At 32.3% G+C, this 19117-nt stretch overlaps 3 protein-coding genes across 3 annotated transcripts; 1 reads left to right on the top strand and 2 right to left on the bottom strand.

Moving 5' to 3' along the window:
• LOC134261367 (uncharacterized) lies at positions 1-5201 on the top strand. The gene is made up of 11 exons (XM_062743803.1): positions 1-84; positions 291-435; positions 599-732; positions 910-1096; positions 1359-1494; positions 1856-2076; positions 3420-3682; positions 3808-3853; positions 3942-4153; positions 4371-4461; positions 4625-5201. Exons 1-11 carry the CDS (start codon positions 1-3, stop codon positions 4900-4902), a joined length of 1797 nt encoding a protein of 598 aa, XP_062599787.1. The 3' UTR covers positions 4903-5201.
• Positions 5202-5978: 777 nt separating this feature from the next.
• LOC134261366 (golgin subfamily A member 6-like protein 22) lies at positions 5979-9188 on the bottom strand. The gene is made up of 7 exons (XM_062743802.1): positions 8900-9188; positions 8519-8564; positions 7408-8412; positions 7079-7295; positions 6426-6557; positions 6183-6347; positions 5979-6068 (listed from the first exon to the last, which is right to left on the bottom strand). The coding sequence occupies exons 1-7, from the start codon at positions 9168-9170 to the stop codon at positions 5979-5981; spliced, it is 1926 nt and encodes a 641-aa protein (XP_062599786.1). The 5' UTR covers positions 9171-9188.
• Positions 9189-10469: 1281 nt separating this feature from the next.
• LOC134261380 (translocon-associated protein subunit alpha-like) lies at positions 10470-19080 on the bottom strand. The gene is made up of 9 exons (XM_062743825.1): positions 18892-19080; positions 18160-18281; positions 17852-17951; positions 17438-17565; positions 15910-16041; positions 13906-13985; positions 12433-12511; positions 11770-11881; positions 10470-11408 (listed from the first exon to the last, which is right to left on the bottom strand). The coding sequence occupies exons 1-9, from the start codon at positions 18965-18967 to the stop codon at positions 11329-11331; spliced, it is 909 nt and encodes a 302-aa protein (XP_062599809.1). The 5' UTR covers positions 18968-19080; the 3' UTR covers positions 10470-11328.
• Between the last annotated feature and the right edge of the window lie 37 nt (positions 19081-19117).

The following is a 19117-nucleotide window of genomic DNA, read 5'->3' as shown; positions in this document are numbered from 1 at the left end:
ATGTTTGAACCAACGGAGGACAAAAATGTCCGAATTATTGTCCCGGGCGGTTGCTTCAATAAGGAAACTGAAGTTCGTTTCAAGGTAAAAAAAAAATGCCCAAAGAACACGTTGCTGAAACATTTTTTAAAACTTTGTTAAACACTGATTATAATACAATGATTTTGGAATAAATATTGCGGAAAATGACATAAGTAATATTTGTGGACAATTTTGAATGTAAGCGTTGATACAATTTTCATTATAACCGTAAGACCAAGTGAAAAAGCAATGATTATATTCTATCGTAGGTTGATAAAGATCTAGCAAATCGTACCAAAGCAAACAAAGAGCTTAATAATATTAAAATTGCAACCTCCTTACACGGAATAGAATTTAATGATGAAAATCTTGAAAAAGTGCAAATGGAAATTTACCCAGATTTACATAAAATAAGTAAGTATGGATTGATAATTAGAATTTTAACATATTGTCTACTCAGTACATGTTTTGGGTTTTAATTAATAAATCTGAAAAAAAGCGGAGTGGTTTTGTATTTTATTATAGATTTTCAATATCAGAGCTTGTGGAATTATTTTATTTTTGTCTCTATTCAAAGAAAGTGGCTCACTACATCAGAAAACAATAGAAAAATGCAAGAACAAATTAGTAACAGATATCTCTGTACTGAAAATTGCTGCTCGTTTACACAAGAATGGCAAGATAACAGATGATGTATTGGAAGAAATCAAGGTACTGAAAGTAAAAGGAGTCAGATTAACTTGAAACAACATTGAATCTTCGTTAAATGCATAGATGCTTTTTAACATTCGGTAACTAATATGTACACATACTGAAAAAAAGATAAATGTGTTGACAAATTAAAGAAGATGTATCACAAACAAACTTTTTGGCTGTATTTTACATAAGATTCAAAATAGCGAGGGAAAGAAAGCTCGGCGATTACTAGAGGAATTCAAAGATTGCGACATGGACCAGTTCAGTGCTATGACTGATGCCCTTGAGAAGGAAAATCAAGGTCATCTAGCACAGTACCTAAAAAAGACCATGAGTGAAATGAAAGAAGAAGAGGCAAATATGGGGTGTGATTTCGTCGGTAAATACAACTAGAACACTCTGTGATCCAAACAATTTTGACAAAGTATTTTGTTAAATTTACAGCTTAACTTCAGTATCTCGAAAACCGATATCTTTAATATCATGGATATGTCGAAGTAAATTCGAAGTTCTACTTTTTATTAAATAATTTACCCTGAATAGTTCGAATCCTTCATTACATGGAGTTTTTTATTCTGTTCCATCGAGTTCAAGATAATGATATCTTACTGTATTATTAACTAAAAGATTTTTTTTACTAGGTGAGATAGATAACCTACAACTACAAGTGGTGTCCAGTTGTAAGAACGGAGATTGGAAGGTGATGGAGAAGAAGGCATTAGAAGATTTCCCAGATGGAGTTGTGATTTCTCTACCAGCAAAGGGGGCAACATTTGAGTAATCATGCATTTTTTGTATCATCTCCCTGTGTTGTTCTTTATACATCCTAGAGTAATTGTATAAAGGATTTTAAAAGTATATTCTTAATAGTTTCATTTTTTGCAAACTGAAAAAATACTATTGAAAATTATTCTAGGAATCAATAAATTTGAACTTGGTGGCCTTTAAATAAATTAATAGTTTCCGTTTATATCTGTTTTTATTACAAAAGATTATGATTTATGATTACTCTTAAATGAGTTATTTCACAATTCAAATCTATCAAAATACACCGTACACAAATTCCTGCATTTTACATTATAAACAAGTAACTGTCTTCCAAATATTGAGCTGATGATATGCTCCAATTGCATTGTAGTGTCATGGGTTTAATTGTTCCAAAAGATATGGACAACAGTACAATTTGCCGAATCGCGGACCTGTTATATCGACAATCATACTCTATCAACGCCCGACTAATCGTTCGCCAGAGCGATGAAGAACCAACTCACGGATTTGTACGGTGTGTAGAGAGCAATTTATGCCAGACTGCGTCCGATGAAATGAAGAAACAAGGTTTCAAAAAAGGCCCTCCACACTGTAAAAAATGCGCTTAGAAAATAAACACTTCCATTACGTGTTTTGACCTAAACATGTATGAGATTGTGTTTAACGGCTAAACACTTAGGTCTAAACGTGTGTTAGATTGTGTTTAACGGCTAAACACTTATGTCTAAACGTGTTTTATATCTAAATGATGTTAAGATTTAACACATGTTTAGATATAAGTGTTTAGAAATTGAACACTTTTCTGTGAAGTACAGAGTTATCTTCCCGGAAATGACGCATATATATTCGAATGATAAATAGAGCGGTTATCGAAACAAAGGAAATCCCAATGCTAGCTAAAGAAGATGGATTAAAGGAAGTGAATGCTAATCAAAGTGATAACCATGAAGAGATTGTGAAATGCATTTAAACTGCAACATTACTGCGATAAAAGGTATGTTAACTATTATTTTTATTTTACATAAATTGACCAAGATGGCTACGTAAATAGACATGCGTTTGCACATGTAGTTGTAGATCAAGATTACCTTTGGTTATATATTGCATTCCTGAAATCTAGAAAGGAGTGCATTATATATTAGAATATCAATAATATCTATAACAGTATCAATACTAAATAGTGGTTATATAGACGAGGTTCAATGAAAGTAAAACAATAATAGCTATCAAACATGTAAACAAAAAAGGTAATACAAATCCAGCCAGTGAGGAGCATATTTTGATAAATTTTGAATTTCTTTCTTACAGGATATGGTCCACATCGAACTTGAAAGCAGAAATACACGTATCAGAGAAACTGAGTCTCCAAGTCCACACTTCTTACTTTCTAGGGGAAACTGAGTTTAGTGAAGTCTGCTGTTCGTTATAGCTTTGAACAACCTAAAATATTCTCAAATAATAACAAGTGGATTACCTACTGACGGTCACAGATGAAAACAAATTATGCGTGTGTTGCTCAGTGAAAAATTGCTGGAAGTTAAACTTGATACAGACATGAGGAATAACTGCTTGCTAATCTGGTTAGAATTAAAACCAGCGTGTAAAAATATAATGTATATTTAATTTAAAACTCTTTATAAAAAATCCATGCTTGAATGTTCATTGAATAAAATTTAAAATGTAAACAATTGTTATTTTTTCAGTTTTCTTGCAGGAAGACAACGAAAACATCCAAGTGTTTAATTTGTAAACATGTATCATAACATGTTTTGTAAAGTTTTTAAAGTCTAAACATGTAAGTGTTTTGGCTCTAAACACTTTCCGTTACACGTACTGAAATTCAATGTGTTTAGAATTTAAACGCATCCCAAAAAGTGTGACAAGAAAGTGCTTAGGAAAGTGTCTATCATCTAAACACATTTTTTACAGTGCAGATTCGCCTGAATTTGGAATTTGTGATGGAGAAGAAATCTTTATTACAATAGCAGGGAATTTAACTTTAGATTCAGACCACAAATTACTGCGATTGAAGTTTTACTTGAATATAGATTCGGCAAGGTCTACCTTCAAAGTTGAGGTATATAATAAAAAGGCTCAATCAGGAGACAAAGATTTCTCGGGAGAACTAAAGTATAGTGTTGGTGAAAAAGAACAAAGTCCGCCGCGTAGTGGAACCATTGTTTTACATGTACCGAAGGTAATCTAGAGTATTCAAAATTTGGCAAAATCTTAATCCAGAGACTATTTTCAAGCTTAGAGCCAGCTGTATTTCTATTACAGGTGTATTATTATTATTAAAATTATCTATTTTTTTAATTCTAGGACGAGGAACATCATAGATATGCACCGCTAACACTCGAAGTTCCATGTAAGGCACTCTTCATTTTGCTTGAAATTCTCATGGCCTTTGTATAATTTCTTAATTCTATATTAAAATCTTAACATGTTTTTTCTAGTGAAGGTCAGCGCTAAATATTTAGCCTGGCGAATCCCAACAAGTGACAAACTGAAAATAGACGATTTCTTGCGTTCTTTGGCCGGAACAAATTCAGAATTTCGAAAACTAAATCAACGAGCAGTTAAAGAAGCGGCAACTGGCACTGAAAGAGAAATGTGCGAAATCTTTGTAATGAATTGGGCCAGTCACAGACCAAAAAGTGAAAACAAGGTCAATACCTTTTTGGTAACAATAACCTACAAGATCCTTAAAGTTTGTAATTATTGCAATGTTTGTTCGGTCGAGTAAATCTAATAACATTGTCAAATTGTCATGAATTGTTATGAAAATATACTTTATCAACTAGAATATTATGAGAATAAATTACTCCTTTAAGCAAGGTTTATGAAAATTATTTTTTATTTGAATTCCAATTCTTTTTTTCAAGGTCCAAATAATATCATCACTGCTAAGATCTTTGTCTCCCGAGTTAGCCAAAGAGTTTGACCAATTCATGAAACCGTTTTCACAAGCGAATGGTATGTTTTGCACGTCTTTTTTATTATTATTATTTTTTTTACATATTTTAAATGACTAGTTGTTTTACAGATGACAAAATCAGATTTAATTTCAAAACTAAATGTAATTAATATATAATCACATTGATAAAAATGTAATTAGTAAAAATGTTAAACTTTTCAGGAATTCTTTCCAACAATGGTATTGAGGAACTTGGCAAACAAATTCATACGAAATGGGAAATTCTCGCCAGCAACCTTGGTATCGATCCGACTGATATCGACGCCATTAAAATTGATTTTCATGATGACGTGAGAAGGGCAGTGCGCATGCTTGATCAATGGCGTCTATCAAACAGCGCCATAGAAAGGGGAACAAATGTTTTATCATATTTAACTAAATGTATGGAGAATTCCAAATGCAGTCAGCAGGTTTTAAAGATGATCAAAGCTCAACGCTAATATAATTATTCTATTTTCAGAATGAAAGGTGATGGTAAATAATTGAGAATACTTTTACAAAACTTTCATATATACATGGAGATTTTGAATTTTTCAGACATATTTAGGCGATATTTAGATTGATATTTAGATTGAAGTACTAGTAGTGTGTAACAACTGTTTCTTAGACAGTTTGGTAATTTTCTTTGTATGTCTAATGGCAAATGTACATATGTTAATGAGATGTTGCTTATTGAATAAAATCAAGCTGAAACTAAAGAGGAAAGAAAAGAGGATGTGTGAAAGGAAGAAATAAATTATTACAAATTTCAGAGCTGTGGAACTTGAAAAAGTCAATCACCTTCAGGTCAGCTCAGGAGTATTTAAAAACCATAGACAAATTAAAATAAAGAAGACAAACTAAGTCGTGGTTCAATTTTAAGAAATTATTTGCACTTAAATGTAATATACAATTATTCAATTTGGGAAAACCTTACAATTTGTGTAGATGCATGGTGCATCTTTAAATGAACGATATGTAAACGTTTTTTTCTGTTAAAAAGAATTTTTTTTGTATAAAAGAATATTTCCCAAATACAGGTATTACTGACACATCTCAATAGTTAAACATAAAAAAAGTGAAATGTGCTTTGCAAGCGAGGTGATTTCAAAGTATGGAGGCAAAGTATCGACCAATTTTTTTTCTAATATCGTATTTTCTGAAAGCAAAAAGAGAGGTTTTAGATAGAAAATTTAAATTAAGTGTTTGAATACCAAAATATATTTCAAATATCTCTTTCTGCTTGGAAACTTAACCCAAATAATTTGTATTTTCCTTCCAAGATACTATCATTCGACTCCCTTATTTTATTTAACCATGTTCTTATTCAACAAAGTATGTGTACTTTTTAGTGTCACTAGTATACATGTATACAATATGTAATATAAACTACTATTGAGTGTCTTCCAAAATACTATCATTCGACTCCCTTATTATATTCAACCATGTTCTGCATTGAACCAAGTACTTTTTATTGTCACTAGAATATAAACTGCTATTGAGTGCATTGCAGCTTCAAGGAAACCAGACTGCGAGATCACTTGCTGGAGGATTTGATAGGATTTAGCCGTCTAGAAGCAGCGTCCATTCGTCTTACGTTAGAAAACATCATTTTACTGACAACAACCTGAAGAAATATAAAATACAATTTATCTTATTTCTACAATAATTGTATTTTATTTGAATAAAGTGTTTTGGACCTTTGCCATTATACTAAATACGTGAAGAAATCAAGGGATACCCTCATTGGTGGATTCAGCGTCTCTTGTACATATGTCTTTGGAACCAACAATCTAGAATTCTCATCCCTGATTGGTTCATACTGTCTTTTGGGTTTCGATACAGCTACAATTTCAATAGTTTTAAAGTTGTTTACAGTAGTACCACCATAGTGTATTCCATGAAGCTACAAAGAGAGGGCCAAACATTATTCTTATTTAATCATCTTTCAGATATATTACATTTAAGTTAGACATTTACGTACCGATGCATTTTTTATCGGATGGCTTTGAAGGAGAGTTGCCGTCTGCCACTTCCCGCCGTTTTTCGATATTTTCAATTTTACTTCTCTATGACCTTGAACAGCTGTATACGGAATGTACAAATACATCGCCATCTAAAGTTAAAAAAAAACACCTATATCGGTATATAGTTAACAACGTAGTCACAAATGCTGTAATACTTTCAAAATCAACGTTAAATAAATCTGACCATCTTTGATTCCATCCTTGAACTTCTAAAAAGAAGCCCCCGTAACACATACGAATATTTTATTTATTTATTATTGAAAATATCATTAGGTTGCAGGTACAATTTTGAAAAATAGACAAAATGCCACTTGCATTGATTAAGTTTAACAACTGCTGAATGGAACGTGAAGATAACGAACAGAGATCTATCTCAAAAGTCCACAATAAACAATATAGAATATGAGCAGACCTGTGAAATTAGAAGTGGGATCAGGTGCCATAAAGGAGTAAATATTTTATACCAAAAACCACCGCGCTCCTTATCACAATCTGTATTTTTTCTTAATTGGCCTTTTCTGAAGCCTCGTGAAAAACATCATGTAAAACTAGATACAAAGATGCTTTTTTTATTACTGTAATCAATTTTTTATTAAGAAATTTATCATACCTCCAGATCAATTTGCATGCCATGTTTGGATTTTACGGAAACGAGTGATGATAGAGGTTGTTCATATTTATCTGCTAATGCATGACTCAATTCATCTTGACGATCAGAAAATCGACATTCGATATCATCTCTGTTTAGTCCCTGTTCTCCTGTTATTGCAGATATAGCACAACATATGCCATTATGAAAAGAGTCGTTCACTTTGGGTCGGTCATACCTGTTAAAAGGCGTTTGAATATATATTTTTTCAACAGTTAATTATACATCCTTCAAAAAGCATATGTTTAAAAAAATGTACATACTTGTAAATAAACAGCAAAAATACTCACACATATGTTGGCCAATTATTTGGATCCCGTCTTCTTTTCGCTTCCTCTCTGCGACGAGCCTCAATAATTGGTCTCATTCTTTCTTCCTCCTCTCTCCGCTTTCTTTCATCCTCTATTCTTTGTTTCTCATCTTCAATTCTTTTTCTTTCCTCCTCAATGCGTTTTTTCTCTTCTTCAATACGTTTCCTTTCTTCTTCCTCTTTCCTTTTCTTCATTTCTTCCTCTTTTCGTCGTCTCTCCTCCTCTTCAAGTCTCTTTCTCTCTTCCTCTTCTTGTCTTTTTCGTTCTTCTTCCTCTTTTCTTCTTTGCTCCTCTTCCTCTCGTATTCTACGCTCTTCTTCAATTCTTTTACGTTCTTCTTCCTCTCTCATCCGTTTCTCTTCCTCTTGTCTTCTTTTTTCTGCCTCTTCTATTCTTCTTCTTTCCTCTTCCAATTGTCTTTTCTGCTCTTCTAAACGCTTCCTCTCTTCTTCCATCTGCCTTCTTTCCTCCTCTTCACGTTGTCTTCTCTCCTCTTCCTCTCTCCTTCGTTTTTCTTCTTCTTGGCGTTTCTTTTCCTCTTCTAAACGTTTCCTCTCTTCTTCGATTCTTTGCCTTTCCTCGTCTTCCTTCCTTCTTCTTTCTTCCTCCTGCTTTTGCTTAAGCATCTCCTCCTGTTTCTGCCGTTCCTCTTCCTGTCTCTTGCGTTCTATTTCTTTTAACCTAATTTTCTCTTCTTCTTCTTTCCTCTTTCTCTCCTTTTCCTTCCGTTCCATTTCCTCCTTCTCTCTCCTCTTCTTTTCCTCCTCAGCTAATCTCATTTGTTGCTGTTTTTCAATACAAATCTTCCATCTAATTATGGAATCATTAGTATTATCAATGTCATCCAATGAAAATATACCTTCCTTTTCTACTCTTATTATAAGTCCATCAATTTTATTAATGGATTCCATCAAGTCTTGTTGCTTTTTTGCACACCTTTGTAGTTCTGCCACATGTTTTGCTCTTTTAAGATCCAAGTTTTTTCTTAAAAAAAAAAACCCAATATGTATTGACATTGTTGTCGTACATATTGAAGTATTTATTTGTTTACATTTTAATTTCAATACCAGAATGAATATTCCCAACCTACTCTTTCAGCTGATATCGAAGTCCTAGTCCATTGCTATTCTGAAAACCTATACAAAATTAAAACTGATCGTAAATCAAATTGCATTAATTATTTACTAGTATTGTTCTTTTTTTCAAACTTGTCAACACGATAAGATATAAATCTTTGGTTGTCTTGGGAATTAACACAATTTTTCAACCATGAACTTTGGGACAAATACTAGTATATTCGCGTTTTGCATAGAATTAAGATTGTTAATGTTGCAAAATGATTAAAGAAAGAACAAATTATTAAACAAGCAAACTATTCTTACATACAATACAGAAATGAATCTTTTGTGGGCCTATAGAAGAAACACTCCTTTATGATTCCTTGTGATTTTTTTTTATAAAAAAAATTTACCTATAGTGAGGACATTATCAAAGGCACTTTTAATTTTTGACCCAAGTTGAACATTGAATTGCTCCAAAACCAGCCTAAGGGATGCGACCTCTTCTTTGATCCTGAACACATATTCAGTGACTTCATTAATACAGCGGGAGGTGTCTTGGGATATGGCAGCTACCGTGGCACTGAATTTCTTCAGATCCGCGCCTGGATCGGCGGGAAACTGCAGCTTGTCGTGGACATTTCGTCGATTTTTCAGCAATAGCAAGGCTGATATGTCTGACATCTCAAACCAGCATTAATTAATTTACAGGTGAATTTACTGTTATATTCTGAATTCGTTGTAAAAACTTTCACTGTCAAAATTTAAATGCAACAATTGATTCACACAAGGGATCTTTTTGTTTTTTGAACTTTAAATTGAATGCCTTTTCACTTCGTTTGAGTAACCACATTTAAAAGCATACATATATGACACAAATGCTTATTTAGAGCCACTTACATTTCCAATCGTTTTTATTTTTATTTTCAATACGGAATAGTCGTTTCTCACATAAATAAAATTAGGTAATGTTGTTACACCTTTATACCAAAGATGAACGTCAAATCTTTGACACTCTTATGATTGTCAGCCAGTACAATCTGTCGAATGCTGTCTGACATTTTCACACTAATTGTTTGGACATTATTAATCTTTTTTTGAAACTACTGGCCTCCGAAATAAAAACCAGGACAAGATCTGGTGAATCTAACCTTGATTCTTTTGGAAAATAATCCAAACTGAATATAAAAGTCATTCAATTCCAAAAGTTAGTCAGAATGACACTCATTGGGTTTAAAGAATTTTATCATTATGTCACTTTAAAAGTCGAATACTTCTTGGAAAGGGTGTGTCCCTTCATGTTAACAAACTTTTTCCATCACCCAAAGATAATCTGTGCAAAGTTTAGTTAAAATAGGTAGAGTGGTTCTTGAAGAAAGGATGAAAATGTGAAAAGTTTATGGCACCATAATTCATACAAGGGCAGCTTCATCAAACAAGGTATAAATTTTGATCAGAATAGCTCACTTGAGTCTTCAGCTTAAAAGAATGTATCCAAGGGCTACAACTCATTTCCTTTCAGCTACATGAATGTGTACTGAACAAGATTTCATGCAATTAAGGTTCTTAGCTTCATTATTCCTAATAATGCTGTACACATCTTCTAAATCAATAGTACAGAAAAACCTCACATAAATTATACATGTATTTTTGAAATTTTTTCTGTGTACCTATAAGCCACAGTATTGTTTGGTCAACATTTGTTCTTTTCTTATCAATTGATTCATGATTAGAAGCACTTCAATATTGCCAAAGACCTTTTGTCTGATACAAGTACTTCATCTGCATCTGAATAAACCAACACCAATCATGGGATGCAGAATTCTGAATTAGACCCTATGAGCAAGCCATGTTCTAATTTAGAGCACAATTTATAAATGTATTTTCTGACTTAAAGGACACAAGTTGCAAATGAAACCTCTATATGAATGCAAACACCTCTAACACTCTCTCAACTGTATATACAAAATCATTAATAAGTCATTCTAGTTTTTAATAATTTTATTTACTAAACAGGAAGTAGAAGTTGACACTGTTGTCACATAAAATAATGAACTTATAGTACAAAGCATTGGAATGCCACAGGACTTAGACGCACAAATCATAGCTCCTTCACATTTTAACTACCCTACTATCCAAGACTTTTTCAAATTAATAATCATGATAGGAAATTTCTAATGACATTTACGAATCAACAGACCTATACTGTTCCAGACACATAATTATTTCTTTCTCAGACATTTTTCCCTGCACCATTTTTATTAAAGTACATATAAAACATTTTCAATACAATTTTCTTGTCAAAAGGTTCATCATTAGTTCACAGACTCAATGATGAATTCATAATATCTTCTTTCTTCTTATTTGGACTTTGTGGTGGTTCACTCATTTACTCCTGACTATATATTCACTATCACAGTTTGCTTTACATTCTATAAATTATTTGTTATTACTCACAATCAAATAAAAATATACAAGAAAAAATTGAACTTTGGTGGAATAAACTGGAAAAAATAAATACTGCAAAAATAATCTTCAACATAATTTACACTCCACCTATTTCAAAGAAAAAAAATGAACAATCTCTTAACTCTCATTCTGCGTATATGAAACTTTTGAAAAAAAGGAAAACTCAAATGAGCAAAATGATAACCTTTTTGACCACTTTCATGCCATTAAAAAAACAAACTTAAAAAAAACCCCAAGATTTAGAGGATAACATGATTTCTTGTGAAGAGTTTGATGATTTTCTTGCAGTCCATGAAGCTGTTGTACTCCCGTTGTATGTGTAACAGTGACCTGGTTTTTAAATCCACTTCCATCAGCATGAGCATTAACACGATCATTCTTCGCCGGACCCGGCGGTCCTCTTGCTCTTCCTCTGGCGGGGGGATTGTTTTGGTGAACGCCCCGGTGACCTGTCTAAAAAATTCAATAACGATAATTAACTTTCAGCAATTATTTCACCTTAATTTACATAAAAACAGTTTTAAACTTGTCTAACTCCTTACTACTTTACTTTCTGACATAAAAATGTGCATTATTTATTTTTAATATACAGCCTCAAACTCGAACGGACTGAGAAAACACTTCAAGATATTGAGTATTTGAGATATAAAGGCTTAAAAGGGTAAAATACTTCAAGGATAAGTGGTTTGGACTCAAAACTCAATCTAATCTATTCATGGTATTCACGATAGTTCAACTGCAGTTTCATACTAACAATTTTTTTTTCCTGAATTCTAAATGTCTACAGCAGCAGGCTGCCTACTAAAACACTTACTTAAATCCCTGTCCAGTGTTTCCTTTGGGATCCAGTCGTAGTCCACATCTGTATTCTGTGTGCCCATCTCCACAGGCTGATGATGATGCGGCGTTCTTGAACGACGTTTTTTCTAAAATTGCAAAAGGAACCCAATGATAAATTACTTTTTTTAAAGAGCATATGTACCATTAACTGAATCTGTTATAATAATGATGTCTGAAGTTACTATACCCTAAATGTTTGATATCTGGTAATATGAAGATGTCTGAAATTATTATACCCTTAATGCTTGAAATTTGTGATAATAATGAAGATGTCTGAAGTTATTATACCCTTAATGTTTGAAACCAGTGGTAAAATGAAGATGTCTGAAATTATTATACCCTTAATGCCTGAAATTTGTGATAATAATGAAGATGTCTGAAGTTACTATACCCTTAATGCTTGAAATGCAACAAAGGTTCAAACTACTTCAGATAATCTTGCAAGTTTTTGGAAAGACAAAATCTATGAAAGCTTATTGCTTCCTCTGAACCTGCATCATTTTTATGTAAAAAGTTTTTACCATTACATCAAAGTATGATAAAAGCAAACCTATTCTGAGCTAAAGAACTTTATAAATCTGTTCTAATTATGAAAAGATGTAGCATGAGAAAGAACTAAGTAACCTTATACACTTACGCTGAAAGAAGCCAGGAGTTGCTGCGCACCAACCAATAGCAAAACCGCAATAGCTGCCAAAAACACGTACAGGAAAAATCTGTGGAGAACATTATGTACAATGTATAACATGAATATAGCACATGATTCAATTTTAAAATATTTTCATACAATGACAATTGATATAAAATATTTGTATAATTTTGCAAGAGTTTTAAATTCAGAATATTGTTTGCTTTTGTAGTTGCTTTTAAGGCTATCTAAATTTAATTCCCTGGTTCTCAGGCCAATTTTCTCCAAAACAGATGCGCGAGGGCGGCATTTTATTTTTCATTTTATTGGCAATAAAGAAGATGAGGGAGGTATTTTTTTTAATTTTAATTTCCGAACCAACATAAAGATAATTTTTTTAATCACAGATATACTGCCAAAAACATCCATTGCTTAACAGCGTGTAAACATCGTAGGTAATGTCCTCGAATGCATTTTCAAACACATCTCATTGTAAATGGCTAAAGTGATATTTGAACATAAAACGAAACAAATGATTTTTTTTTAAAATATTTTCATACAATGACCAACTTTTTATTTTATAAAAATACAATAAAATCGGTAATGCGGCTACCTTCAAAATATTGCGCAGCTTTTGTAGATTTCAATTTTATATGGCCTAATAGTTCAAATTAATAATCACTCATAAAACAAATATCACAATTTTTTCTTTTTTATCTTTATATTTTCATCATGACTTTGAATAAAGAAGAAATTGTCTGAAGTTGTTAATTTAATATAAGACAACTTCATTTTATATTGCAAGACTCAGGAAAGTCAGAATCTATGCAGAGAATTCTGCTTGCTGTTACTTGCTTATATCCATTCAAATTACAAATTCTTAGTAAATGCTTAAATCAACTCTTTAAACATACTGTAAAAGCAGAAATATTTGTTAGGGATTAAATTTAGTTCATTTATTTGTTAACAATTATCACATAAAATAAATCCAGCTCGAATTTGTTATTTTACAACAATAAAATGAATAGGGTTGCATTTAAACAAAAATTCAAGCCTATGAAAACCTTTTTAGATGACAAATTAACAAAATTTTAACCCCGAGAAAATTTGTGCTTCTTTTTAGATGACAAATTAACAAAATGTTAACCCCGAGAAAATTTGTGTTTCTACAGTGTTATCTCCAATTTCTTTTGATTTTTGATGACGGACTAAAATTCACTAAAATATGTCGGACCTCTAAGAAATCAAAAACCTTTTGTTATATATCATTCTTCCTTTGTAATTATACTCCAGTCATTTTGCAGACACATTTAAAATCTCCCAGATTTACTTAATATACACATACTTTTGGTTTCTCACTATTTTGAAATGGCTACTGGGAATACAGCTACCTCAAAACAGACACAAACTGGCCCAGAACCATAATTTCAAATTTTATTAGACTTAATGTCAGCTGTAATTTGTAAATAAGATGGTACATACGTTTCTCCATCCAATCCCTCATCTGGTTCTACTATGTTGACAGTTTCATTGAAGACTGGGCTCATGAAAAGGTTACCATCCTACAATAATCAAGTACAAATATGCAAAAAGGGTCTAGTAAACTAAATCAAAACTAGAACTGTCCAATAGGGACAAATACCCCCCGCTGGGTTTTTCAGAGAAGGTGCCAATTCAAAAATACTTTATGGATCTAGAGGTGTTCGCAATTTACTTATAAAAATTTGCAGTGAAATATAATTGCTCATCATGTTTCTTAATGAATGAAACAAAGGTGCAACCAAATGAAACATCAATACTAATACATTGTAATTCGATTGTAACATTATTTTTTTTTATTTAATTTTGTTATTTCTGCATTAAAAAAATATATTGCAATTATGTGTTATGTCACTCTGCAAACTGATTGTTGAAAAAAAATCATATTATACAAAATCAAATTAATCTTGATAACTTTATATCAAATTCAATTGAAAATAAAGAGCTGGTCATCCAGTAATGAAGTGCTTTGACAGACAATAAATTACAATTAAGAGAATAAGAGAAGAGAGATCTTTAATTCTTGTGCCTGATTCCCAGGAGATTACACATGGTTGATAATAAGATGCCTTAACGTTCAACTTCCCACACCAAACTCATTAATTTTTCTTTAACTGGATGCATGTCCAGTCATTATTCCCAAGAGATAAATAAAATTACATTATCTTCTGTGCAATGTAAAAACTGTTTTTAACACTTGATGATGTTTCTTTTTTTAAAGTTTATATGAGTAGTTTTAAGCTGTAGTATTTTTGTACAGATATTCTAGATTCTATGTCTCAAACCTTATACTTGAGCCCAAAATGAACAAGTCAATTAAAATAAAAAATAAAACCTGTAAAATGCAAAAAAATGAACAAAAAGAGTTGAAAATTCCAATTGCACACCTTCATATGGTGAATAATAAGTGTACAAATTTTCAGATTAATCCTTGCAATAGTTTCTGAGAAACGGTCTGGACAAAACCACAAAATAAAAATGAAAAAACACCTGTAAAATTCAAAATAATAATCGAATCAAGATGAAAATATCAGGTGCACAACTTCATACGGTGAATAATATTTGTACAAATTTTCAGACAAATCCTTCCAATAGTTTCTGAGTAATGGTCCGGACAAAATCTCGTCTACAGACAGACAGACAGACGGACAGACGGACATGGTGATTCCAATATACCCCCCCTGAACTTCGTTTGCGGGGGGTATGATAAATTGTTCTGCTGTGCCTAATAAAACTGACTTGACAAGTAATATAATATCTTACCAAAAGTACTGCATTTCACTTTTCAAGTTTCAAGTTTTTATTTAAGACAAAGACCCCAACTGGAGTATATGAATACAAATAATACAAGATTTTTGCATAAACACAAGAATGCATGAAAGACTGAGTGGTACTAATGTTATTTACATATACAATTCACATGTATAGTTCAAATAATAAAGTATAGAAGGCCTCTGCTTATACAAATAAAACAATATGTATTTATAACATTTGTTACATAGTAGTTTTGGTATTAATATTAGCATATTACTGACAATAAAATTTTACAAAATTTGGCAAGCCCAAAAATAACTTCAATATCCTTACAATTTAAGAAGTCATGAAATTTGATAACATTAGGGTTAATCTGAAAACATGTTGAAGACAAGAAAAAATAATTCATCCGTAAATGAACTATTTAAGTTGTACAGACTTTTCATGTTTTGATTTAATCTTATTACTAAGCAGCAATAAATATTCTTCCCCATTCGTAAAGAGCCAACTATTTTATCTCTATACAAACAAGGGCACATAAATTTTTATGAGAATCTGCATTAGTAATACTCCATGTCACAAGCATTAAAGTTAAAACAAATCATGCTGTAGCGACAACCACCAATTTATCTAACGTAGAAACATTTATTGCTGAAAATTTTTGATTTAGAACACTACTTCATTAAAACTGACCTCATCCTTGTAATTTAGCAGGACGGACAATCCAAAGGGTCTACCAGCAAATCCCTCATTGGGAGTAAATCCATACTCAAATGTCGCCTGTCTTTTGGATGCCACCTCTTGGTTATACTGGGCTGTTGTGTACTAGAAAAGACAAATAACCATATCAACATTGTACCAGTGATACATGTAATAAGTATTTCTTCCGTCTTGTCCATGTTTTAAGTGATCCATCCTTATATCATTTAACATACACATGTAAAGAAATCTCTAGTGAATGTCACGATTTGTAATAAAGTTTTCTTAACATTATATTACAGAGCTGTGGAAAAGTTTTTCAGAAAGCCAGTCATTCGGACCGGCAAGAAGACAAAATATGTCGGTCCGAAGAGATTTTTGCCGGTTCGAAATAGTAAGTTGCGAAATTAAAAAGAAAAGCATTACATTTATTTTCTTAAGTACACTTTACTTAATAAAACATTTTTAAAAAAAGTCTCCATTTCCAAGTCCATCCTCCTCCGTTTTCATTTTTTGCATTAATTTATAACAATACTAGATTTCATCACTTTTTGGCAGGTAACAATGATAATTCTGCATCGTAAACGTAATTTTTTAAAAACATTTATGCATTTAGGAATTATATTTTGCCTCGAAAATGCGTCTAAGAAACTCTGTGCATCGATAATAAAGATACCATCATCATGAACATGATCGATGAAAAAAACGAAATCTGGGAGACTGGGACTTTCGGAACGACGGAACTTCACGGAAGTACTAGGTTTACCGCTTTACTCAACTGTGTTTGAATTTTTTCTGTCAAAATGTTTTACATACCTAGCTATTTAGCCTGTCTTATCTTTTTAAAAATGTTTTTTACATAATTCTGTCCCATTTGTAAATTTAAAAGGTCATGCGAGACAATGCTGGTTTCGCTTTCATTTCCTATAGCCTCGATCTGGTGCAAAGAAAAAGTATTGCGCAATCATTTGTAAGGTACGATAACTAAGCTGGGAAGTGTGCCGATGATACGTCTAAATCAAAATGGAAAATCAAAAACCTTTAACAAAGAAAGAGGTCGGTCATTTGGACTGACATCAATAGCATTTTTACCGGTCATAGGCATTTGTTGCCGGTCTTGATGGCATGACCGGCAGTTTTCCACAACTCTGTATTAGACCAATGAAGATAAATTGATGTAAAGTGTTACTGGAATGAATTTTGCCAAAGTCAGTAGATAACAGCAATTTCAATTTCTTAAATTTTCCTTGGAAAATGTGACAAGTACCTTATCTTGAAAATGAATTGAATAAACTCGTCATGTACACCTTTAAAATTCTCAAAGCCTCCCCCTACCCCCAAATAATTAGAATTAACAACCATCTAAATTTTTTTCAAGTCTCTTGAATGATACAGAACATCTAATTACTCACTTCCAAATGGGTCATAAAAACTATTTTTTGGGGCATCAAATATATATATAGTGGAACTACATTTCAAATTAGTAGGACTTATCATGCTTATAATAAACTTAGTAACTTACATTCTGAATAAAGAAGTTGTAATCTTGAGGATATCTGAAAGAACATTCCAGTGACTGAACGGTGAAAGTCTTTTCTCCTTTGTTTGTGAAACCAACCAAAAATCGAATTGTTTCACCCGCTGGTAAATCTACAAAGCCAATGTTACATAAATAAAAAATCAAAGTAAATACATAAATATACTTTTTTTCCCATGACAAAACTGACTAATTTAATCCAATTTTTTTCCCCTCACAACAGAGTTGGAGGGGATATAGCTACACAAAACTGTGTGTGCTCGTTTGTGGGCGAGATAGCCCTGAAACAAGTGTCTTTGGGATCAATTTTGAATGCTGCTATTATTTATACACTTTTTGGATGCTTTGCTTTACAATACCCTTGTTTCTTTTATAGATGTGTGTGGTTTTTCTTTTTACCTGTTACACCAACTGGTTTGGTAAAAAGCATAACAGCATCAGCATCAGGTGAAGGTTTCAACTGTTGTTCTTCCTCAGTTGATTCTTCTTCTTCATCTCCCTATGATATTCAATATCATTGTAATGCTTTAATGCAAACCACACAGTGACTACAATTCATAGGAAAATTGCATCTGGAGTTTTTCTAAATTCGAAGACAATTTGGTTTAAATAGATTATACCATATTCATTTTTTTTATTATCTTGCCAAGTCACAAGCTATTTCTCATCAGCTTTATAAGAATATGTTAAAAGGATTTTAATTCAACCTTTTCTGTTTCAGTTACTGCTTGCTCTGTGTCATCAGCACCATCTTCACTCTCAACCACAGTGTCTTCATCATCCTCGCCTTCCATTGCATCCCCTTCCTGGGCATACACTGCTGCTTTGTCTACAATTATGTATTTCAATTGTCAGTTTTCTCAATAGAGTTCAAGTAGCAGGCTTGCGCCTCAAGGTTTACTGATTTAAAGCAAGTGCACACTAAAAATGCATAGCCTAAAAGACTCGTCTGTGAAATAAACAATATTGTAATTGATTAACATGTCTCAAAGAGACATTCAAAGGACTAATCACTTTTGAATTACAGTATACATATACAGATATGGGTATGAACAATTAAGAATTGAATATCTATTAGAATATGAGTATGTCTAAGGGGGCAAGAGGGATTTATATTTTTATATCTAAAGGTTGGATAAAAAGAGATACGATGAATAGATAAGAAAAAGTAAATAAAGAAGTCGTTATCGCAGCTTGATTGTTTCACACAACATCATATGTTACATGAAAACATTGTACCATCTAGTTCAACAAATATAAATGCTAAGCACTAAAGCAGTAGTTACATATGGTTTAGATATCATCGTGAATAAATAAATAAGTAAATTTCATATCAATAACATAAGTCAGCTCACAACATATCACTAAAAGACATTTAAAACGCTGTCAAAATATGCCACGTAGTATTTCTTCATAACAAGAGTTGCAATGGGACTCACTATTATCAAATATCATAACTGTGCAGGGAAGCACCAGCAGCAAAAAAAGCATCATCTTTCCTAACATCGACCACATTTTGATCTTCCTTTAATTCTTCACAACTACCAGGATGCCGATGGATTTTCACAGCGCCCTTCGTCTTCCCTCTATCCGATGTCTACACCGGCGAATATTGTGTGGTGTTTGTTATCTTTAATTTCATTGGTCTATTTATTTTCATCAACC

Source organism: Saccostrea cucullata, unplaced genomic scaffold (genome assembly GCF_032062105.1).
Source record: "Saccostrea cucullata isolate Sc308-1 unplaced genomic scaffold, CSIRO_AGI_Scuc_v1 ctg627, whole genome shotgun sequence".
Taxonomy (NCBI): domain Eukaryota; kingdom Metazoa; phylum Mollusca; class Bivalvia; order Ostreida; family Ostreidae; genus Saccostrea; species Saccostrea cuccullata.
This window is presented reverse-complemented; position numbering and strand designations above follow the sequence as displayed.